The following is a 23,085-nucleotide window of genomic DNA, read 5'->3' as shown; positions in this document are numbered from 1 at the left end:
GGGTGGGTGGGCCGGGGGCCTGCTGTGGCCTCCTCTCAGGTGTGGGCACGGCAGGTGGCTCCTGTCCACGTCTGCTTTCCCCGACCTGCAGCCATCGGCCCCTCTGTTGGCACAGCTGGATCCTTCTTGTCCTGCAGACCTTTGCTCCAATGTCCCTTCCGTGTCGCCCAAGCGAAAGTAGTCACCGCCTCGAGTTACTGTCCATCACACAGCGTTTTCATTTCTTCTTCACCGGTTAGCCCTTCCTTGCTGGGTCCCTGCCTGGTGGAGCGCGGGCCTGCACTGTCCTTTGTCCTCACCTGCAGCTGTCCTTTGACCAACCCCTCCCCAATATCTTCAGGCCCTGCGTCTCTCTCCTGCCTCGCACGCGCCTCGAGGTCAGTCTGCGGTCGGTCGGAAAGTCGTCCGGCGGGGACCGTGCCCGGGCCCACCAGCCTCGCCGTCGCCCCTTTAAGCGCCAGGCGGGGGCGCACGCGCAGTCGGGCCGTTGCGCGCACAGGCGCAGTGGGGCGGCTGATGTTTACGGCGGCGGAGGTCGGGGCGGCGCAGCCGGGCCGCGGACGGGCAAGGGGCGCCCGAGGAGCTGCTGGTCGCGGCCCAGGCGGCCTGATCTCGCGGGCCGGCCGAGCCCGGAGGTAGAGCCGCCGCCACCGCCGCCGCCCTTGGCCCGGCCTGCGGCCTGCGGCGGGCGGCGGCGTCTCCCCCCGGCCCCTCCCTCCTCTCTGTCTCCCCTCCTGGCTCCCGGCCCCGAGCGCCTGGACCCCTCCTCCGGGTGGCGTCCCTCTCCGCTCCGGCGTTCTCCTATCCTCTCCCCGCCTCCCCGCCTCCGCGGCCGTCTTCCCTTCCTGTCTCCCCTCTCCCCGCTCCTCCGGCGACTCCCCCCTCCCCCCTCCGCGGGGCGTCTCCTCCTCCCCCCAACCGGCGTTCCCCTCCCCGGGGTTCCCCCTCCCACATCTCTTCCTCCATCCCCCAACCCGACCCGGCACCTCCCCTCCAAGGAGCCCGGGTCCCTTCATTCCCCTGCTCCGCTGCCCGGGCGGGTGGGCGGGTGGGGGGGGGGGGGTGGGTTGTCTCGGGGTGAGCCTTGCGGTTCGCCCTCCAGCGTTCCAGGGCTTCCCGGAGGTCTCCCAGTGCCCGTTGCCTGCGCGCTTGGATTTGCTTGACTCTACAGACGTGCAATCTAATCTGTCCCTAGTTCCTAAGTAGGAAGCGCTTGTAGTTCTAAGGCAAGTCAAGGTTTATCAGGGTTTAAAACAGATTCTACCTTGGAGCTTTTCAGAAGGTGATAGTCTAGGGGCGTCTGGCTGGCTCAGTCAGTTGAGCATGGGTGTAGAGATTACTTGAAATTAAATCTTTAAAAAGAAAAAAAAGGAGGTGATAGTCTGTGACGTGGTTGGTTGGCCTTTCCAAGCCTTGGGGATACTAGAATTGGCACAGAGCCCTGGGACTTCAAGGCATCTGAAGAAGGTCTGTAGCTGGGGAAGGAGAACTTGCTCGGGGTGCCCGAGTTTTGTTTTCTTCCATGGGATGTGCCTCTCAGGTGGACGTTTGCTCGAGTGTTGTCCTCAAAAAGGCCATCTACATCTCTGTCTTTCCCCTTTGTTCGTCACAAACCTGTGATGGTTTTCTTCTTTCTTTTTTGGCAGAGGAGTGGCTGAAGTCAACAACTCTGTTTTGGGTGTTGAGTAGACTGTCCTTCAGGAACTAGTGAAGTCAGGTTCCTATAAACAGCTCCCAACTTGTGGCTCTGCTTGGGTGACGTAGAGCCTTGCAGGTGGAATGAGAGGGGACCTCTGAGGTGATGGGGTCAGCGCCTTGACCTCTTGGACCCACCTCAGCTGTACCCAGCCTGGGATGTCTCTGGGGGTGAGAGGCTCTCCAGGTTCTGAGAACAGTGCAGTACTTGGAATCTAGTTGTTAGCAAGCTTTTCTGTGTGTTTAGTAGAAACGATCTCCATCTGATGTGTTCTGCCCCAGTTTTGATCGGTCCATGAATATTGTATATGTGGCAGCCTTTCAAGCATTTGAAGAAAATCCCTCTGTATGAATTCCTTTCGAGAGTTTTAGTTTTCAAGATGAGAAATCTGTGTTTCTTTCATTATTCTGCCGACAGGAGGTGTGGTTTTAGGTCTGTTTTCTGCTGGTCTCAGCCTATTAATAACCAACGCGGTTGGACTGGCCCTTGTGGTTATTATGATTGTAAGACACCTTTCAGTAATAACCATCAGGAAACTTTGAAAAAAACAAAGGTTTATTACTTACAGAGCCTGGAAATTTTATAGCATACCTGGGGCCATACAGTGAAGTGGGAGGCTGTGAAGAGAGAGATTGAGGGAGCGCAGGCCTGGGTTCTGCTTTTATTGGAGTCGAGGGTGAGGGCCTAGGGGTTTCTGAGGCTTGATCTTTATTGGGGAGTTGACAACCAAACTGAAAGCCTGGGAAGAGAAAAGATAAGTGGCCCAAAAGGCCTCTTATCAAAATCAACTAAGAGCCGATCTCAAATAGAGGATACTCTGGGGGGAGGTGTCCTGGTTCTACCTCATTGAGTGGCAGGAGGCAAAATGTTTATTCCTCACCAGTCTAAACTTAGCCACTGGCATTACAGACAAGAAAAACCTCTCACGGCTTACACTGCAGGGTCCTTTTCCTTCGCTCATTTTGCGTATGACGTTACCTTGTCCATATTTCCCTTAAGAAGGGATATTCAGGTTGGAACACGACTCTCCATGTGTAGTCTGACAAACCCAGTGTGACTGGAATCCTGAGCCCCCTGTTGTCACAGCTGTGCAGCTGTGTTGACCCAGCTATAGCCTCCTTGGTTGTCAATCACGAGATCTTCCCATGCCTGCTGCTGCTTGAACCGTCTTCCTCGCTGTCCACAGGCAGTTGATTTTGGAAGGAGCACTCTGAGAGTAAGGTTGTCCTGTTGGCCATTTACCCCAGAGTAGTGAATTACGTTGAGAACTGCAAGTCACATCGGTGGTCAGTAATAAGCATCGATTGTATCCAGTGTGAGGGAGGCAGGTTAGCAATATCGAACCCTATATAGATGGTCCCATGCATCCCACCGGTGACAACAGGTAGGGTTGCCCCATAGTTTTTAGTCTGTCATCTGGGGCAAAGATCACCAATGTGTTTTGTGTTAAAGAATGTTTCTCCCTTGAGAATTTTTAAAAGCTGCTTTTGGTGTGGGGTAACGAACGTAGGCCTTTGGCTAGACAGTCCTGAGTTTGAATTCTGGCCTTCTTCTCACACACTGGTGTGTGATCATGAGCAAAGTAGCTGCTCAATTTGCCTCGTCATGTCGTGAAACGAAAAGGAGCTCCAGTGGCTGGCAGGTGGTACCTGTAAAAAGTTGTAGCTCTTTTTCGTAAAAGGCTAGCTTTTGCATACTTTCAAAGTGAGGAGAAGTTGAAAATAAATGATAGATTACTTAGTGGAAAATAAAATATACCCAATATATAGTTTTTGCTTTCTGGAGATAGAATGATGATACTGAGGTAGAATGATAGAACATTGTATGCAGGGTTAGAGCCACCGTGGAGTATATGTGGTTTCCAGGCCTTTTCCTAAATAGACCTTTAAGCAGCAAATGCAACTCCACTTTTAAGCAGTGACCTAAATTTTCAGATGACTGCCCCAGACTAGAGGTGTAGACTGTCGCCTCAGCACTAAGTGGCTTATCCAAGATTAAGCATGACCTCATTAGCACTCTCCCTGCAGCTAACTTTGCTGGCCGTGGACCCTAACCCTAACAGTGGCTCTGAAACGAGTTGAAATGGGGTGAAAGTCTAGTAATTGGACCACCCCAGGGCTTTGGAAAGTATGACCTTCAGCTCTAAAATCTTGATGAAGGTGAAATGAACCCAACCATAAATGGAAGAGCATTTGTGCTAAGCCCCATGTTTTACATATTTTGTGTTTGTTGTGAGAAGCGGACGATTCATCGTGTGGTCACTTGTTTTTATTCCTGGAAAACCTCTCCCGGTGCCGTCGCCAGCGGTGTGCGTGTGTATGGAGTCTCTACTGCTGATGGTTCTCGTTCTGCTGTTAGAAATGCAGACGACTGGGTGGGGGGGGGGGGGGGGGGTAGGTGAGGATAAACCTTGTGACCATAAATTATGATATAGGAAGTTGTCCTGATTCGGAGAATGTGTCAGTCTTCGCGAAGTCTGGTGGTTTCTGTTTTTCCCAACAGTTTTATGTCAGATGTTTTGTAAAACGTTACCATTTTATGTGACGTAAAGTCATTCTTTTCAAAATAGTTATGTGGAGTAAGTATAAAATTGGAGAAGATATTTTTTGTGGTTTAGGAAAAGTAAGACCTCCTCAGCTGGGAGAATGTTATCCCTGAATTAGATGGAGGAACATTGTATGTTAGCAGTTGGCTCAGAGGGGGTCACGCTTTTGTCTTGAAGGCAGCTGGGAAGAAAGTAAGCAGTGGACCTTCTGTTGGTCAGAGGTGGAGAGGTTGCCGAGCATACACTGCCAGAGGGGGTGTAGGACTTGTAGTAGCAGCTGTAGCCTGGAAACAGATTTTGTACTTGTTACGATAAAACGTCACCATTCATCCAGTTGGGTGAGAGAGTTTTGTTAGTGGTGTTTTTGCCTGAAATTTGTACATCCAGATAGAACAGACTGAATGGAGCTTGCCTTGATGTTTATGTGTATGTGGGGGTGTAGAGTTGTCAGATAAAAATAGGACACCAGTTAAATTTTAATTTCAAATAAGAACGAGTAACTGTAGGATTTGTTATTTACCTTAATTTCATTCTTTTTTGCTTTTAAAGAATGATTTACCAAAAGTGATCTACGACACTTGAAATATTCAAAGAGAAGCTGATACTAGCATGATTTTTTTTTTTTAGACATATCTGTGTTCTTTTTGTGTTTATATTCGGTGACTTTGTCTTGTGTCCCTGTTAGGGCAGATCTGTATTCAAGATAATTTCAGTCCTAAATAGCTGACTTTGTAGATTGACAATTTGTACTGAAGTATCGAATTCATACTTAAATGATGTTTTTCAGTTGTCAAATATGTTTTAGGTACCTCAGGGTCATTTGGATTCATTCGATATTATGAACTACAAACTTACTTCTGGATGGATACAATGGAATTTCATACGTAACTTTTGGTTTGTTTTTAACCTCCTGAATTTTGGCATCCTTGGGGTGGGGTGGTGGGTGGGTACCGACCAAATACATTCCACGGGTATTATTTTAGAATTCGAAATTGGCGTGTTATTAGAAACTCTGTTGGGCTTTTACCTGTTCGTAAACAGCTCTTTGGAAACTTTTTCCATTGCAGTATTGCCTGAGTGTGGTCTTGACGATGGGAGGTGCTGTGAGTGCTGGTGAGGACAACGATGAACTGATAGACAATTTGAAAGAGGCACAGTACATCCGGACTGAGCTGGTGGAGCAGGCTTTCCGAGCTGTCGACCGCGCAGACTATTATCTGGAAGAATTTAAAGAAAATGCGTACAAAGACCTGGCGTGGAAGCACGGAAACATCCACCTCTCAGCCCCGTGCATCTACTCGGAAGTCATGGAAGCTCTGGACCTGCAGCCAGGCCTCTCCTTCTTGAACCTGGGCAGCGGCACTGGCTACCTCAGCTCCATGGTGGGGCTCATTCTAGGTAAAGCTGGAGAGAGTGTGGGGCCTTGTCTCACGGCACTTGGCCTTCTGAGCACTCCCCCGCTGCTCCCCGGGACTGTTTACGCACAGCCATTGGCTGGGCTGGTGGAGGGAGGCCTTTGAGTTTTCTGCGGGGACCCCTCCTGTTCCTACCCCCTCCCACCTGAAGTGCCGCAGTCCGTTCAGCGCACCCTCCTTCTGGACAGCACAGGACCTAGAGAATTACAGTGGGACCTTACAGTGACTTCCTGATTAACACAGTCACACAGCCCGCCTTGTCTCTCTGTCTGTAAACTGAGACTAATTAAGTTTAAAGTTCCCTGGAAGTTAAAATTGTTCCAAGCAGTCTTGCTTTGCTTTGTTTTAATGCTAAAAGAGTTAATACCTGTAGGTTTTTCTTTGTAAATAAATTCTATGTAAGTAAATAAAGGGGTGGGAAGGACAAGTTATCTTCTCTGAAGACATTTTGCCTCTTTCTCCAAACAAGTTGTGAGACTGCACATGGGAATTGGCATTTTTGTTGTTGAAACAACAGGGCTGTCTGATAATTGAGGGCTCAGGTGTCTGTTTTTACTCTGAGTGAGGTGGAATGAGTAACGGGAGCTAACCTGTGCTTTAAAAGATTGCTGTCAAGAGGGGCTGGGGCTGCTGCAGTGGTCCGTGTGAGAGGGTGGCATCTGGACCACAGGCCGCAGGTGCCAGGCGTCGTGACGAGACCCGCTAAGGAATATCAGGAACGTGCCTGTGCGCACACACCTCTTGGTCAAACTAGGGTGAGATTCTTAGTTGGAGATTTCAGGCGAGAGCCATCGCTGTGCAGGCCACAACATTGTTTCTTTGCGGTTGTTACAGACACTCTTAGGAGTAACAGTTGGTATTCATGGGTATGGAATTAAATTTTATTTTATTTTATTATTTTTTTTTTTTCAACGTTTATTTATTTTTGGGACAGAGAAAGACAGAGCATGAACGGGGGAGGGGCAGAGAGAGAGGGAGACACAGAATCGGAAACAGGCTCCAGGCTCCGAGCCATCAGCCCAGAGCCTGACGCGGGGCTCGAACTCACGGACCGCGAGATCGTGACCTGGCCGAAGTCGGACGCTTAACCGACTGCGCCACCCAGGCGCCCCTAAATTTTTTTTTTAAATGTTTATTTATTTTTGAGAGCGGGAGTGGGGGGAGCCGAGGATCCAAAGCAGACTCTGCTGTCATCGTGGAGTCCGACGTGGGGCTTGAACTCACAAACTGTGAGATCATGACCTGAGCCGGACTCAGACGTGTAACCAACTGAGCCACCCAGGCACCCCAAGATTTTTGGTATCTTTATAAGTTTATAGGCTTGGGAATTTGGTGATGTTTTGAGACTGACCATTTGACTTCAGGCTATAGATTGGTATCTTCAAATTTTTAAATGTGGTTTTTTGTTTTTGTTTTTGTTTTTTCCTTTTTTAATGCTGGTTTATTTTTGAGAGAGCATGTGAGTGGGGCGGGCGGTGGTGAAGTGCTCTGCGCTGACAGCACGAAGTCGTGAACTTTGAGATCGTGACCTGAGCAAGTCTGACCCTTAACTGAGCGAGCCATCTTTGTTTTGTTCTTTAAAGCTAAATGATTTTTGCACGCGCTTTGTCTTGGATTGAAACTGCTTTGCACAGGACCCCAGGTTATGTGTCATTCTGGTATTAGTGGAGGGCAGTTCCCTTCAGTGGAGCAGAAAATGGGGGAGCTAAGGATGATACGATATTTGGCGGAGAGGGAGATGGGGTATCATGTTGACTAGGTTAGAAACGCCATTGAAAATAACTAAGAGCCTCAGGAAAAGAGGGCATATGGTAAGCCTGAGGTGACCTGTTGTACTGGACGTTCCCTAGAAGTCATGAAGAAATGGCTTGTGTTCTCTGAGTCTCCTGTTTGCTGGGAATGTAACTAGATGTTGCAGTGGGGAGAGAGAGACCTGAAGGAGGGGACGTTTTGGGGGGCTGTAGAGGACACTGTGTGCTGCTTGGATGTATCTGAAGGAGGTGACTGGAGAGTTTCCTTTGCTGCACAGACATCTTGGATCTGCAGGGAGGAGGCTGCGTGCACTGGACCCATCCCTCTGTCCCGACAGCACGTGTCCTGGGCCTCTCTCCAGCTCGTCCGGCCGTTAGCGTTGCTTCAGGCACATCGCTCGAGAGCTGAAGGCCATGCTGGCCACCCAGTACTTGCAGGGGTGAGGTCTGGAGTCCTTCATCTGACGTTTTTGGCCTCAGCTGCCCTTCCACCTGGCCCTGAGCTTTTTGCCCTTTCTGCCGCATTCCTGTCCCACTGACCCGAAAGTGCGGTGTGATTAGGGAGTGCAGTGCCCTCATCAGGGGCCTTGTGGTCTGGGTGTAGTGCCACGCTCTTGGTGTCTCGTCCTGACTGTTGCTCTGTGTCCCCCCCCTCCCCTCTTAATCGTCTTGTTATTGGGGTGGGTCAGGAGCTATGGATTAACACTGTGTTTGGTGTTAAGCTTCTTGGGAACTATGTCCCCTATGTGTTGTTAGAATGAACTACTTAATAGGTGTTGACAGAGGGGCGGATGACACTATGACGACTGGGAAGGTAGAGAAAGGTTTTCTTGGGTTCCGGTACAATGCTGCCAGCCTGAGAGCGGTGGGGGTGGACGTCAGCGACTGGGCAGAGGGTCTTGAAGTTAGATAATTTGGATTTGATGTTGTAAAGAGTGAAAATGCGACTTCTCAAGTAAGGTGTGTTTTAATGAGAGAATGTTTTGGCCGCAGCTGTGTGTATGACAGGTGTTGAGAGAAGAGAGTCGCAGGGAAGTTGTCCAGGTGTGGAGGAGAGGGAAGCCTTGGCTTGGGATGGCTGTGGTGCCGTCAGGGGACCAGGGAAGCCCAGGTGGCAAAATGTAGCGGTACGGGTGTGCGGATGGTTGCTGATTTTCCCGTATTTCTGTTGGATTGTGGTGTTAGGTGCTGCACGGTGACTTCAGTCTATCTGTCTAGTGAATAAGGTATTACATGCCCCGTTGGTTTTCACACGGAGGCTTTTAATAATGGCGGTGTGACTTACCTCTGGTACACAAACAGGTGTGAGGTGCGGGGCTTGGTGAACCTGTACGTAAGTATTCACGTTCCTGCAAGCACAAAGTTCCGAAGAGAATCGGCACCCCGGTGGCTGTCATGCTGCCCCTCCCCCTCCAGAAAGGAGAGCACTCTTTGGCCCTCCGTGATCGCAAATGAGTGTCGCCTGTTGCTGACCTTCCTATAAACGGATTCCCACAACAGAGACTCCCCTAGCTGTCTGTGTCCGTAGATTTCATCTGGAGGCAGTAGTTCTATACGGAGGCAAAAACTTTATCGTTAAGTGGGCGTCCGCCTTTTCTTACAGCTTTATTTCCAATTACAATTTTCCTTTGGTATAAAAAAAATGTTTCATTGTGACTTGGTTATAGTTTTATTTTAATGATGATCAAAGCCTGTTTGTGAGGATTATTAAAATTTTCACGTCCGAGTAGGGCGACCTCTTATGGCAAACAGGCCTGTGTCCAGTATCATTTGGAAATACATTTTTCTTCTTCAATTCATTAGTGAGATCTTGAATTCCTGGTTGCAGATCTTGTTTTTTGTTTTTGTTTTTGTTTTTTTTACATCTTCAAATGATTGAGAGCAGGGAGGCCCAGGCTTTGGAAAGGTGTAGAGTTAGTAATGTCAAAGAAACGAGTATTTACAATGTGGCAAGCATAGTCTACCCTGCATATTTAAAGATTAGCTTTTTGATTTAGGTCCAATAATGTGGCAAGACCTCAAAACCTTGCAAATTTCTTCATGTAATTATACGTGCTGAATCTGGTGCATTGCAATTGAAAAAATAGAAATAAAGAGTAAGAATTTTTGCCCTAGTTCTAAAAGTTTTCTTATTCTGAAACCTTTTAGGTCCTTTTGGTGTGAACCACGGGGTTGAACTCCATTCAGATGTAATAGAATATGCAAAGCAGAAGCTGGACTTCTTCATTCGAACCAGTGACAGCTTTGACAAGTAAGATCAGATCCTAACTAGCCTTGGGTTGGTGTGTGAATGACAATTTAAACTTTTGATTAGTTGAGAGAAACGAGTTGATTAGTGTTCGGCTACCAGCAAACATGATTCAACTTTGGCAGGAGAATCAGGGGTATATGTATAGCTGTTCTAATTACTTTTTGTTTAAAAAAATTTTTTTTCTTTTAACGTTTATTCAGTTTTGAGAGACAGAGTGTGAGCAGGGGAGGGGCAGAGGGAGAGGGAGACACAGAATCTGAAGCAGGCTCCAGGCTCTGAGCTGTCAGCACAGAACCCGACGTGGGGTTTGACTCAAACCGTGAGATCATGACCTGAGCCGAAGTCCGGCTCTTAACTGACTGAGCCACTCAGGCACCCCCTGTTCTAATTGTTTTGTAAATATTTTGTGGTTTTGAGGGCTTTAGGGTTTTTTTTTTTTTTTTTTTTTTTAACGATGATACCAGGGCAAGACTGATTTTTCACCAACATAATAAGAGAAAGGAAATAGAATATTCATTTTGCTCAATTTTCGTGTTTCTGACACAGACAACATGTTTTCATCTAATAGTTTCTAGAACAGAATTGTTGCATTTGTCTTTAAGTAGTATATATAATTACCTCTTGCCATTTTTAAATAAGGCATTAAAGTTCTTATTTTAGAGTTTACCATTTTTAGAAACACCAAATGTATTTTTCTTTCATTTTACTCGTTTTTAGTAGATCTAAATAAGGTAGTCATTAAAAACGGAACAAAGACTGTGATGAATGGAGGTCGGATGGTTTAAGCTTGGATCGTGCTTATGGCATTCACTTCCATAATGTTTTGTTTGGAATTTCTTGGACTCTGTTAATTAAGAGTATAATTCTTTTTGGAAGTCTGTCTTCTAGCTTCTGGCTCTGTGAATTGCATTACCTCACTATAGGGCTGTTCAATGAAAAACTAATCCGTGGTTAACATAGATTTACTCTGTAGACTTGTAATGTGATCAGTTCAGTTACGGAAAACATTTTTTGCTTCTAGATTTGACTTCTGTGAACCTTCCTTTGTTATTGGCAATTGCCTGGAGATTTCTCCAGATTGTTCTCAGTACGATCGTGTGTACTGTGGGGCTGGTGTGCAGAAAGAGCATGAAGAATACATGAAGAGTCTTCTCAAAGTAGGGGGCATCCTTGTCATGCCGCTGGAGGAGAAGGTCAGATCCCTTTCCTAACTGACGTGTTTAACTATGGGCCAAGTTCTGTTCCGGGAAGTTTACATACATTTTTCCTTGTATCCCTCAACAATTCCGTCCATTTCACAGATGAGGACCCAGGCAGGGACAGGGCATAAAGACAGCCTAGCTGGGGCCAGGGCAGACCCAGGAAGGCACCCTGGAGCCTGCACTGTAAGCCCTGCGCTCACATCCCTCTGTCTCCTCCTGTTTTCCTTCCTCTCTCCCACCTCCCTTCCCTCCTCCACAGTTATTCTAGTATGCTTATTCTGTTGTTAGGCTCACACATAAAAATTACTTCCGTAATTCTGATTGTTAGTCTGATTGTTTGGTTCTGTGACAGTGAGCATTCTACAGGAGTCTCTTCCTTAGTATGAACCTTGTCTAAGTCTGCTATTTGGTCATGTTTCTGTGTGCTGTGGATATTGTGCTGCACTGAGGCAAACAAATTGTAAGAAATGAGCAAGATTAATCAAACTTGAGTTGGTCCTAAGGAAGAATGTCTCCATCACAAAGAAGTAGGAAAAATGGAAATGATAAAAATGGGAGATCGTGCATTTTTGTGTGATTTTCTGCAATTTTAAAATGTTAGCATTTATTTTGTTTAAAAAGTAATCATTCATTGTAGAAAATCCAGAAGATATGATAATTAAGAAAAACTGCTTACAATCCCACCCCAAGTGCTGTTAGTGTAGGATTCAGTAATTCCTGAAATTACGATCAAGTAATTCTTAGTGTTTTCAGATGGTCAGCTGGTGTTCAGATTTTCCTGATTATCTCAGAATTTGTTTGAATAGTTTATTTGAATAGGGTTTCATTTGATTATATCTTTTTTTTTAATTTTGTCAGTTTTATTAAGGTACAATTCACATAGAATAAAACTGAACAATTTTAACTGTATAATCCGTTGAATTTTGACAAGTGACGACAGAGGTAGCACACAACGCAAACAACATATAGAACATTTTCTATTGCTCCCCCAAATTCCCTCTTGCCCTCCTTTTTTTTATTGAGATGTAATTGATGTATTAGTTTCACGTGTGCAGCGTCATAATTCAACAAGACAATTGTGTTTTCATACTGTGCATTTGTAAGACATACTTGAATGTGCTCCAGATCCGTTTATCAGCTTTGGGCCACGTACAGAGCGTTGTGTTCTCCCGCAGAGCAGTTCAAACAGCAGAGTTCCCAGACCTGTGGTATCAGTAACTTTTCTGGAGGCAAAAGTCAACTTACAATGCTGATGGAATTTGTGAGAAACATTTGATTTGTGTCTTGCATTTGGTTGATATCTTGCTCTCTCCTTTTTAAAGATTTTAGTTTTAAGTAATCTCTGCACCCGACGTGGGGCTTGAACTCACAACCCTGAGATCAAGAGTCGCATGCTTCACCGGCTGAGCCAGCCAGGCACCCCTGGTTGATATATGTCTAAAGTGTTTCTTATCTATAACTTTTTTTTTTTTAAACTTTATCCTTGCATTTGTCTTATAGAGTTTCCTACAGCCTGGATTTGGAGATTATATATCTCTGTGGTGGTATCTTACATATTTCTTCTGTTCTCTGTTTTTGCTGTAAATTGCTAATTGGATCCAAAGACTTGCTTAGTTTGCAGTTTGACTCAACTTTTGGTGGGGAGGGAGGGTGCGAGAATACTTACCAGGTATTACAGTGTATGTCCATATACACTCACATCATACCCGATGCCAGCGGTGCAAATGTGGTCCTGATCCACTATTTCATTAAAGGATACAGGATGGTAAATTCTGCTTCCATCATTTCTCATCATTTAGTACCTCGAATACTTTTTTCTTTCTTTTTTTTTTTAAATTTTTTTTAATGTTTGTTTATTTTTGAGATAGAGCGTGAACGGGGGAGGGGCAGAGAGAGGGAGACACAGAATCCGAACGGGCTCCAGGCTCCGAGCTCTCAGCACAGAGCCCAATGCGGGACTCAAACTCACGAGCTGTGAGATCATGACCCGAGCCGAAGTCGGACACTCGACCGACTGAGCCACCCAGGCGCCCCACTTTTTTCTTTTTAATTTTCATTCTAATATAGTTAATGTAACAGTGTTACATTAGTTTCAGGTGTATGATACAGTGTTTCAGTGGTTCCATACGTCACCCAGTGCTCCCGGAGATAAGTGTACTCTTCATCCCTTTCACCGGTTTCCCCCGTCCCCCACCCACTTCCCCTCTGGAGACCATGAGTTTGTTCTCGAAGAGCCTGTTTTATATCCTCCCCACCCCCTTCCTTGTTCATTTGTTTCGTTTCTTAAATTCCAGATATGAGCGAAATCATGGTACTTGTCTTTCTCTGACTTGGCCAGATTTCATTCTTCTTCATGGTTGAGTAATGTCATTTGCAAATACGATCTTCTCCCATTCAGTAGGTTGTCTTTTAGTTTTGTTGGTTGTTTCCTTCGGTGTGCAGAAGCTTTTTGTTTCGATGTAGTGCCAACAGTTTATTTTTGCTTTTGTTTCCCTTGTCTCAGGAGATGTATCTAGAAAGAAGTTGCTGTGGCCGACGTCAGAGACGTTACCATCTGTGCTCTCTTCTAGGATTTTTATGGTTTCAGGTCTCATGTTTAACTCCTTAATCCATTTTGTGTCTTTGTGTCACCTTCAGTTACTTTCATCAGTGTTTTTTAGTTTTCAGAGTACAAGCCTTTCACTACCTTGGTTAAGTTTATTCCTAGATATTTCATTATTTTTGGTGCAATTATAAATGGGGTCATTTTCTTAATTTCTCTTTCTGCTTCATTGTTATTAGTTTTTAGAAATGCAGCGAATTTCTGTACATTGATTTTGTATCCTGCAACTTCATAGTACCTGGAATACTTAAGGAGAAACACCCTCATCATTTATTTGGTTACCCTAGGCACACTGTAGAAGGAGAGGCTGGATACATTCTGATTCGTAACTTTTGTTTACTAGTTTCCTCAATAATCTGGTTCTCCAGCATCTGCTGAAGGTGGTGACTAATAAGATTTTATTTGATTTTTAGTGTCGGTGTAAATTAATGGATATAAACATACTTAATATCTTAATCATGACGCCATTCTTAATGAAGCTTAACATGTCCTGTCTTGACCGGTGGGGACCTCTCCAGCTTGGCTCTTGGGCTTGGATACAATTTCAGTAGTCTGTGATAGTTTTGTTACTTTCTGGTAAGAAAAGATGTTCCACACCCACTTTGTATACATATGTATATTTTTTACAACAAAGTTGGAGCTAGCCATTTCTGAGGATCTCTGTTAATTTGAAGTTCAGTGGGAATTGGTGTTTAGAGAACACAGGTGGGGCCTTTGTGGGAATCTTGGATGCTGGGTGAGTTTTTCAGTGGAACTCTGGAGCTAGGAAATTCACACACACACACACGCAATCTTATGCTTTTTGTTGGTTTGGTTTTTTTGGACATAAAATACACCATGGGTTTATACTGGTACTTCCATCGTGAAGTCAGGACGAGAGGGTTTTTCTGACTTCTTCGGTCTGCCATGCTTGAAAGTCCCAGTCCTCGACTACGCAGCTCCTTGTTTATCCACAGCATCGGCACCAAGAATTTGATTTCTGAAACTGGGTCAAGATGTGGGCGGGGGCTTGGGGGGTGGGGAGCTTCTTTGGCCCTTATATTACACTAGGGATGTAGAAATTAACATGTTTTAAAGTCGCTGGAAATAATGCTTTCCTGGGAGGTTGTACCATCACCCTGACTCACAGCTCATTTGTTTTCAATTTTTAGGGATTGCCGTTTTAGGTTTTGTAACTTGGTAAAACATTTATAAGATTCCAAAGTTTAAGTAATGAATACTCACAGAATTTTTTCCCCTCTGTGTTCCCTCTACTTCACCTGTAGGTAACCATTTTGTTTCTTTTTAGTTTATGTGTGTATGCAAAAACTATATAAGCAAACACAATTTTTCATACGTGGAGATATGCACACTTTTTTTCCATCCCATGCACCTATCCAGACATATGAAATGGGAATTGATAGTTTGTAAGTTTTATACATCATTTATTGTTCATTTTAGGTATTTGGTGTTCAATATAAGTGGAAATTCTTTTTTGTCCTTATTTTGTTTATTTAAAAACCTTCCTTGGTGATGTATGAGAATGTGGTTTTTTGATGGCCAGTTCGGTTCTTTCTAGCTTCTTGCTGTTTCCAAGCAGTGCCGCTGTGACGAGGCTGTGCATATGCATGTTTGTGGATGTTCTTAGTCTTTGTCTGTACCCATGACCTCTTCCGGGTGCTTGATTGGAGACTCTGTGTTTTGACTGGCCAGCTGCCTTTCCAGCAGCTTCGCTGTCAGCAGCAGAGGAGGGGAGCCACCCATGCCCTTGCTAACAGTCCCACCTGCTGCTGCTGTCTTGCTAGTGGATGGCTGGATGTGGCAGGGCTGGACGTCCCCATTTGTGCTCTTCTTTCTGAGAATATTGTTTTAAGTACATCTTTACTGAGATTATTTTAGAAATCTTTGTTGCATCACAAATACTTCAGACCTTTTATTGGAATTGTGTTACATGTTGAGTAATTTGAGGGTTAGGGACATATTTTCAGTATCTGTCTCCTCGTCTGGAATGTAGAATATGGATTTACAGTTTTCCTGAAGGGTTCCCACATTATTGACGGATCATATTTAAATGTTTGGTGTTCAGCATAACGGAATTTCTCCTTGAAAAAAAGTTTTTGAAGAAGAAGTTTATGGCTGGGGTACAGGAATGTGAGCGACCTGTTTACCCAGTACATGGCCACTTAATGCTTTCAGTTCCCAGATTCATGACATGGAATCTTAGTTTTCAGAAGCTTTGCTGGCTTAGATATTTTTAGACAAGAGAGCATATACTCTCAGCATGCCGAAGCTGGGCAAAAATAGTACCGTCACCTGTTTGGGTCGTTAGAAACTGGTTACACAGAACACACAGGAGGGCCACGTGGTCTAATTAGGCTTTTCCTGTGCTTCTAATACTGCCATTCACTGCAAATCTGTGTGTTTTGGTGGTGATGTCACATAGAAATTCACACAAACACCGTAGTGAGGAGAAGCTCCGGCATACCCAAGATGGCATCGTCACCTTCAAGGAAGTCATGGCAAAACTGTAACAGTAGCTGTTGTTTTGTGTGTGGTCATGTTGCAAGAAAGTCTTTTTATTGTTTCTGTTCTGGAAACGACAGCCTGGTATCCAGTCTAAACTGAAGCATTATAGGTGGTCATGAGTGTCTGTAATGACTTTGACTTTAGGATGTTCCCCACCCCCCCTCCGCCCTACTTTTGCCCCCAACAGGGACTCTTGCAGACAGCCCTGGGAAGTCATCTCATCTGATTGTCTCTTCTTGTTATCCTTTGACTTCTTTTCTCTAACGTATGTATTTCTTGTAAACAGAAATTCGGTTTAGAAGCTTTGAACATATTCAGGCGAAACATATTTGCAAAGATTTTAATAAGTACTGTGTACTTCCTGCCACATCACATTAGGGGCCCCTGATGTCAGGTTCTTTCATTGTTAGCGTATCTGTGTTTTTTTAGTTCACGTGTAGGAATGATTAAATATAAACTAACAGTAGCCAAATCTTTTGAATATTCTCATTTTCTCTTTGGGATAGTTGACTAAGATAACACGAACTGGTCCTTCTGCTTGGGAAACCAAAAAGATTCTGGCTGTTTCTTTTGCTCCTCTGATCCAGCCCTGTCATTCAGAGACAGGAAAATCAAGACTTGTCCAGTTACGTAAGTACAAAGATCTTCACTTACCTTTCAGATCTTTTAAAAAATCTCGTTAGAATTTGAAGAGGAAGAAAAATTTTAAGGAGCCTTTTAATATTAAAGAGGATTCTGAAGCCTTACAGTTTTACAAATGGTTTTTTACGTATTGTAAAAATCATGATCTGTTTTTAGCCAATTTTAGGTTATTTTGGCCTTCTTTTAAATCCACAGGAGTTATTTCTGGTCATGCCATTGGAAGCAGAAGACTCCCACAAAAGGGAGTTAATTCTGCTACGTGGAAAGTTCTTCCAGAGAGAGTGTGTTCCCAGTACCGTCGAGCCAGAGGGCTCTTGCTGAGTCGTGGGACCTTGTTCTCCTTGGGGTCACCTCATGGGCACACGTCTCAGCCGGCTGGCTGGTGTGTGGTGGGAAGCTTGCTGAGGAGCATTGACTTGGCTAGGCCTGTGCCTGCAACTCCTTCAGGAGGTAGACCCAGAAGGAGCAAACATCAGGGCTGGCATTCATCCAAATACTGTTTTCTAGTTTAAACAAATTTACATAGCAGTGAGAATTGCAAATGACTTTATTTAAAATAAAACTCTTCAGCATGGTTTCTGCATTCTGATCATTTAGAAGATTCAGAAAATGTACAAAAAGGAAAAATAGTAACCATGATCTTACCACCCAAAGGTAATACATATGTTGGCAAATTCCTTGCAGGATTTTATTTTTTATTTTTTATTTGTGAGGAATTGTTTATCGAATAGTAATGCTCCGCCTTTGTCTCTGCTAAGTGGAGGTCACATGCCATAGATGTGGTCCTTGAAATGTAACAAACAACAGTAGAATATAGACAGTGCCTGAGAGGGGCCAGGCAGAGGATGGGACCTTTCTTTGTGCTTGGTCTTTCTGGGTGAAAATGAATTCTCTGAAGAGAGAAGAAAGGGAGAAAAAGCATGAGCAGAGGCTGATGTGGACTTTCCACATGCCCGTTCCCCGGTGTGGTCTGAGTGAGGGTGTACAGGAGACGCCAGCCCAGTACGTAGGTTAGACCTGAGTTTATCATGTAGGCTGTGGAGAGCCACCAGATAGTAGAACTAAAAGATGTGGGGCATCTGCCTTCTTGATTACCCTTGTGGCCGGCTGCAGGGTGATTTTGTCACATGCAGGCTCTCTGAAAATCCCACCAGGATAAGCTAACATTGCTCGCAGTTGGCCGGAGCACTCCCTTCCAGAATGCTACCTGAGTAGCACCAGAGGTGAGGGCATAGTTGGAGTATCTATGGGACCTGGGCGGGGGGGGTGGGGGGGGGTGGGGGGGGCAGGGGCGGGGTGTTGAAGACAAGTCTCTTGGTGTGAGGGCTTGATCCGATCTGGGTAAGAGTTGTGGTGACACGGGGGCGCCTGGGTGGCTCAGTCGGCTAAGTGTTTGACTTTGGCGCAAGTCATGATCTGACGGTTCGTGAGTTCGAGCCCCGCGTCGGGCTCTGTGCTGACACCTCGGAGCCTGGAGCCTGCTTGGGATTCTGTGTCTCTCTCTGCCCCTCCCCTGCTCATATTCTGTCTGTCTCTCTCTCACAAAATAAGTAAACACTAAAAAAATTCAAAAAAAAAGTTGTGACAACATGGAGGGCACCCTGAGATGCCAGCTTTGAGGCTAGCGCTTTAGAGCAAATGCTGGATGATGGATAAGCATGTGATGTTTAGGGTTCCTGAAGCGAACAGTCCAGTTGTTTGTAACTGCTTCTTGCTGGGCTGGAGTTTTCTGGACTCCTAAAGTTGTGTCGATGGAGACAGTGGCCTCTAGAGTGGAAGGGACTCGGGGGCAGGCACACAGGGCCTTTCTGAGGAAGGATGTGGAGCCTGAGGTGTCCGGCATCTGTTGGAGATGTGGGTCTGTGGGAGGCTTGGGACCCCAGTCAGGACTGGAGCAGAGCCCTAGGAACCGTTGCCCAGTCTTTGTTACTCGAAGCCACAGAATGGATGCCGAAACAGAGATCTATAGGCACACAGAGAGGGGGAAGTGGTGGGAATCAGCACGTGAGGGAACACCACTGGCCTGGGTGGAGGAGGGAGCTCACAGGAGAGGCTTGGGCCTAGTTAGTTCCCTGCAAGTGGGCGCCTCGGGGGGAGCCAGGGAAGCCGGAATGTGAGTCCTGGAGGTCTGGTGACCTGTGAAGGAGTCCGTTCAGCAGACTGAGTGGCAACAGCCGGTGAAGAGGGAAGGGAAGGGAAGGAAAGGCAGGACGCGCTGAACGGAAAGTCGTGATTTCGGTGTCGCGGAGTGGGGCAAGTGCTGCAGCCTGTCCCGGGCGAGAGAGGGGACAGTTGAGCAGGAGAGGAAGCCTGGTGTGGACAAAGGGGAGAAGGTGCTGAGAGCCTCCAGCAAGAGCACTTTCCAGGGCTCCTGTGGAACAGTGAGCCTCGCACGGGATTGTGTGCAGGCCTCTCTGATTTGGGTGATAAATGTTACAGACAGTCTAAGAGCCCCCCTGGATTGTAGGTGGCCATCTCTTTTGGCAGAAGCTAGGTACTGGAGGGAGAAAAGTGACGCTGCCTTTCAGTATAATGTACTTAAACACACAGCCCCTCATTCCTCTCCCTTTGAGAAAAAAGCTCTTCTGTTGCCATGTGCGTACTGCCTGCGTTAAATTGAGCCTTAAATTGAGCCTGCGTTAATCACCAGATTCTGTTTTTCCTCAGTATGCTTTGGAGTTTTTGTACTTACTAAAAACATTTGGATTTGCTCTTCTCTGCTTAAATCAAAAAAGAGGAACTAATACTCAATTTGTAAAGTACTGTGAAAATATTAAGATAGACAAAAGAATTCTGGAGCCCTACATCCTCTGTGTTTCCACTGGGTGAGCTAGAACCCACGAATGAATACGTAAATAGAATAATGAACCTGGCTGTCCAAGAAGCAAAACGCCGTAGCCCAGAGTTTTCCCTTGCTTCTGACTGAATAGCCAAACAATCTCGATCTTGCTTATGTAAGTTCAGGGTCGATGTATTTGAAAATATCTTTCGAGAAGGACCACATGCAGGCGCACTAGAGCACTAACTAATTGACTTCGCCAGGAACGCTCTCTCGTGCCTGTTCTGTGGATACGCCAGTGAATGGCAGTGACGTGAAGACTTCCCAGGGTTAGGGCTCTGTGCTGTCCAGGTCACTCTCAGACAAGGTTGACACTGTCTCCTCCTTTGCTCCGCAGCGCCGCTGGCCGTGCGAAGCCTCCAGGACCTGGCTCGCATCGCCATCCGGGGCACCATTAAAAAGGTCATTCGTCAGGAAACGGTGAGCAGCAGCGGAAACGGACTAAAGAGCACTCCGGGGGTGAAGCGAAGGAGAGTGCGCCGCCGTCGAATGGAAACGATCGTCTTTTTGGACAAAGAGGTTTTTGCCAGTCGGATTTCCAGCCCCTCTGACGACAACAGCTGCGAGGACTTGGAAGAGGAGCCGCGGGAGGAGGACAGAGCCCCCCCGCCCGAAGCCAAGCCAGCCCCACCGGTGAACTTCCTGCGGGAGAAGGTCCTGAGCCTCCCTCTGCCAGACCCCCTGAAGTACTACTTGCTCTATTACAGGGAGAAGTAAGTCTGTGGGAACGGGGCCCCGAGGCAGAGCTGATGCTGTGCCTGCTGTCCCCGAGGGGTCGCCCGGGCACGTGCTGTGGGGAAGGACAGTGCTCTCCTCTCGACCTTCCTGTCTTTAGTTCGTTCTTGGTTTTCCTGTAGAATCTCCATTCAGTGGTATCATTTCAGTAAACATAATCTGACAAACATAAAGTGCATAGGAGAAGGTTTTCTCAGAAGGGAGAGCATCTCTTGAGAAGGGTGTTTGCTTTTGGTTCTGATGAAACGCTGACGTCTGCCTGCAGAGACCGCTTTGGTGACCGGCTCCCACTCAAGATAACCTACTAAGACTGAAGTTGAAAGGAACCTGTGTTGCTTAGGAAAAGTGAAAGTGCAAGTTTGCAAGTGTGTAAATCTTTTCTGGGTGTGACACACCTGTGTCCAAGTTAGCACTTTATGGTGTCAGCCTCGTAATTACTGGCGCTGAGCTCCCCTAGCCCTTTTAGGTCTCTGGATGGGGGGAGCGTTATTGAAAAGCTCTCCCTTATTTTAAATAAATGTAATTAGATTGTATGTGGGTTGTCCATTGTAATTTTAAAAGAGAGAAATTTGTGATGGGGGAGGAGAAATACAAGTATCAAACTGCCAGATGTCTTTCTGGGATTCCAAAATAATTCAAGGAATGTGTTCCTGACGCCTTTTCTTACCTTTAGAAGAACCAGTGTCAGATAATCCCTGAAAGAAAATACGCAAGAATGAAGCGAGCGTTGTGCGCAGTGAGCTGCCTTACTTTTACTCCAACGGTGGGGATGACTGTTGACGCAACCTGGAGTATGTTAATGGGTGTCTAGGGCATGGATGTGCTCGGTCCTCAAAACAGGTGGGAAGTATTAAGACTGCAGGAAATACATTGGAGACAATGTCACAACAACCTGTGCTGTTTTTTCTTTTTTCCTTCAGTTGGCTACTTTTCTGTAATCACATTAAAGTAATGATTAATAGATTTTTATCTTTTATAATTCTGGAGAAGAAGATGTGTTAGTTTTCTAATTTTTCTTAATAACAAATGTATGTATTTTAGTAGTTCCATTGCATTAGAATAACGGTCTAACCCCCAGGGACTTGTGGATTCTACCTTCTCTAGGCCCTTTGTGTTGACAGGTTTCTGTGTTTACCAAGTTCCAAAACATTGGTTCTTTTCAAACTTGCTTTTTGTGCCCAAAGAAGAAAACAGTGGTATCAAATGTTAACAGTAGACCCAAACTCAGAGTGCTGCTGTGGGATCAATCATCCAGATTTTATGACTGATTTTATCCGGTGTTGCTGAGCTTGAGTGTGTCTTTGTGGTTTCACCAGCTGAACCGAGTTCTGCTTATTTATTTATTTATTTATTTATTCTTAAACTTCTCTTCTTTTTCAAGTAATTTAATCATTTTCTACAGGATACTGTGTGCATGCAGAGCTGGGAAAATATGTCTGTTGCCCTAGATGTGGAAATGTCATTTTTTATAAAGACAGTTACTTCACAGTTGTTCTCAACCTGGCTTCTAACGGAAGGCTGGGCATCACTGTCTCAGAAGCGCCCAGTTTACGTTTACGTGAGGACTTGAGATCACTTAGTGGTGCGCACGTCTGTGCCGACGTCACGCTGACCGGAGTGTACTGATCTCTGCGATCCATGGACATTCGGAGCATAAGGTCAAATACATATTTGTGAAATCTGTCACACTGGGTGGCTTGACTAAGTTCTTTTCCTATAATTGTACATGGGTTTTATTTATTTTTTAAATCACATTTGCCTTCACGCTAGACTGTAAAGCCTCTTCACCGTGCATAAGACATGTTCTTCCCTACATAGGTTAGACCTTTGCTAACATTTGTGTTCGTATTTACATGTTGTCTGTTTGCGATACTTAAACCAGAATTTGGTTACAAAAATATATATAGATGTAATATATGTGAAATAGTGTGGTGTTTATCTTATACACGTAGAGAAGAATTGTAAATGGGTTTTCCCGGGCCGAAGTGCCCCTCCCCAGAGTCCAGGATGATGCGCTGCTGTCTGTTCCCCAACAGATGGATTATGTATCGTCTGTGTGGCCTGTAACCTCTGTATTGTGAACCACTTTCTGGACAGCTGTGGACTTTTATGTTCTGAGGAGTATGTATTTCTGTGTGTGATTTGTGTCTTGAAAGTAGTGAAGCCACAGACACGTACACAGCAAATGTCAAATTTATTAATATCAAGGATGCAGTGTAAAAATCAACTGTGTATGTAAGAATGCTTTTGCCAGTCTGGACCTTTCAGGGAATTAATGCCAGAAGTTTGAAACCAAGATTTTAATGAGTAGATGCACATTGGGTAAATACAAAGGCTATCAATAAACCTCGTTCAGGCACTTCAGCCTTCTTGGCATGGCTTGTGTTTCCCGTGTGGGATTGAAATTCTTGACTACATGTTTTCCAAAAATCTTTAAAAATAAACCTTTTCTTTATTAGAATCATGTGTTTTCTTTCACTGTTGTGTTATGGCTTCATTCTGTACCATGGTAGTACACTTGGGGAAGACGTGATTTTAAATGAAGCACACTTAGGGGCGCCTGCGTGGCTCAGTCGGTTGGGTGTCCGACTTCGGCTCAGTTCATGATCTCATGGTCTGTCAGTTCGAGCCCCGCGTCGGGCTTTATGCCGACGGCTCAGAGCCTGGAGCCTGCTTCGCATTCTGTCTCCCTCTGTCTGTGCCCCTCTCCAGCTCTCTCTCTCTCTCTCTCTCTCTCTCTCTCTCTCTCTCTCTCTCTCTCTCTCAAAAAAAAAAAAAAAAAAAACAACACACACACCTAGTTTGGATGGTGAAAACAGAAAAGTGACAGCTACGACTCCATGAGAGAGTATGTGTCTGAAGCATGTTGGTGGTTAGTTTCTTGGCACAGTTTTCCTATTTT

At 45.5% G+C, this 23,085-nt stretch overlaps 1 protein-coding gene across 4 annotated transcripts; it reads left to right on the top strand.

Annotated features, from left to right (window-relative positions):
- The first annotated feature begins 482 nt into the window (after positions 1-482).
- Positions 483-22,644, top strand: PCMTD2 (protein-L-isoaspartate (D-aspartate) O-methyltransferase domain containing 2). 4 transcript variants are annotated; one of them, XR_006702973.1, is made up of 7 exons: positions 483-635; positions 5,309-5,639; positions 9,556-9,658; positions 10,680-10,851; positions 16,474-16,597; positions 17,743-17,832; positions 19,786-19,897. XR_006702973.1 is itself a non-coding variant. In XM_045443832.1 (7 exons), exons 3-7 carry the CDS (start codon positions 5,333-5,335, stop codon positions 20,163-20,165), a joined length of 1,086 nt encoding a protein of 361 aa, XP_045299788.1. In that variant the 5' UTR covers positions 492-635; positions 5,047-5,135; positions 5,309-5,332; the 3' UTR covers positions 20,166-22,644. The 4 variants fall into 4 exon arrangements, 3 of the variants coding, with proteins under 3 accessions (XP_045299787.1, XP_045299788.1, XP_045299789.1); XM_045443832.1 differs by lacking the exon at positions 17,743-17,832 and adding an exon at positions 5,047-5,135 and having other exon boundaries at positions 492-635; positions 19,786-22,644; XM_045443831.1 differs by lacking the exon at positions 17,743-17,832 and having other exon boundaries at positions 19,786-22,644.
- Positions 22,645-23,085: the final 441 nt, after the last annotated feature.

Source organism: Leopardus geoffroyi, chromosome A3 (genome assembly GCF_018350155.1).
Source record: "Leopardus geoffroyi isolate Oge1 chromosome A3, O.geoffroyi_Oge1_pat1.0, whole genome shotgun sequence".
NCBI classification, from domain to species: Eukaryota; Metazoa; Chordata; class Mammalia; order Carnivora; family Felidae; genus Leopardus; species Leopardus geoffroyi.
The sequence above is the reverse complement of the archived record's forward strand: the minus strand, read 5'-3'. Positions and strand labels throughout refer to the sequence as shown.

Bases quoted from the DNA above. Each gene is read 5' to 3' on its own strand.
- PCMTD2 (XM_045443831.1), top strand. From the start codon at position 5,333: ATGGGAGGTGCTGTGAGTGCTGGTGAGGACAACGATGAACTGATAGAC. The intron at 9,659-10,679 runs GTAAGATCAGAT...TTTTGCTTCTAG, and splicing joins ACCAGTGACAGCTTTGACAA to ATTTGACTTCTGTGAACCTT. The intron at 10,852-16,473 runs GTCAGATCCCTT...TCTTTGGGATAG, and splicing joins TCATGCCGCTGGAGGAGAAG to TTGACTAAGATAACACGAAC.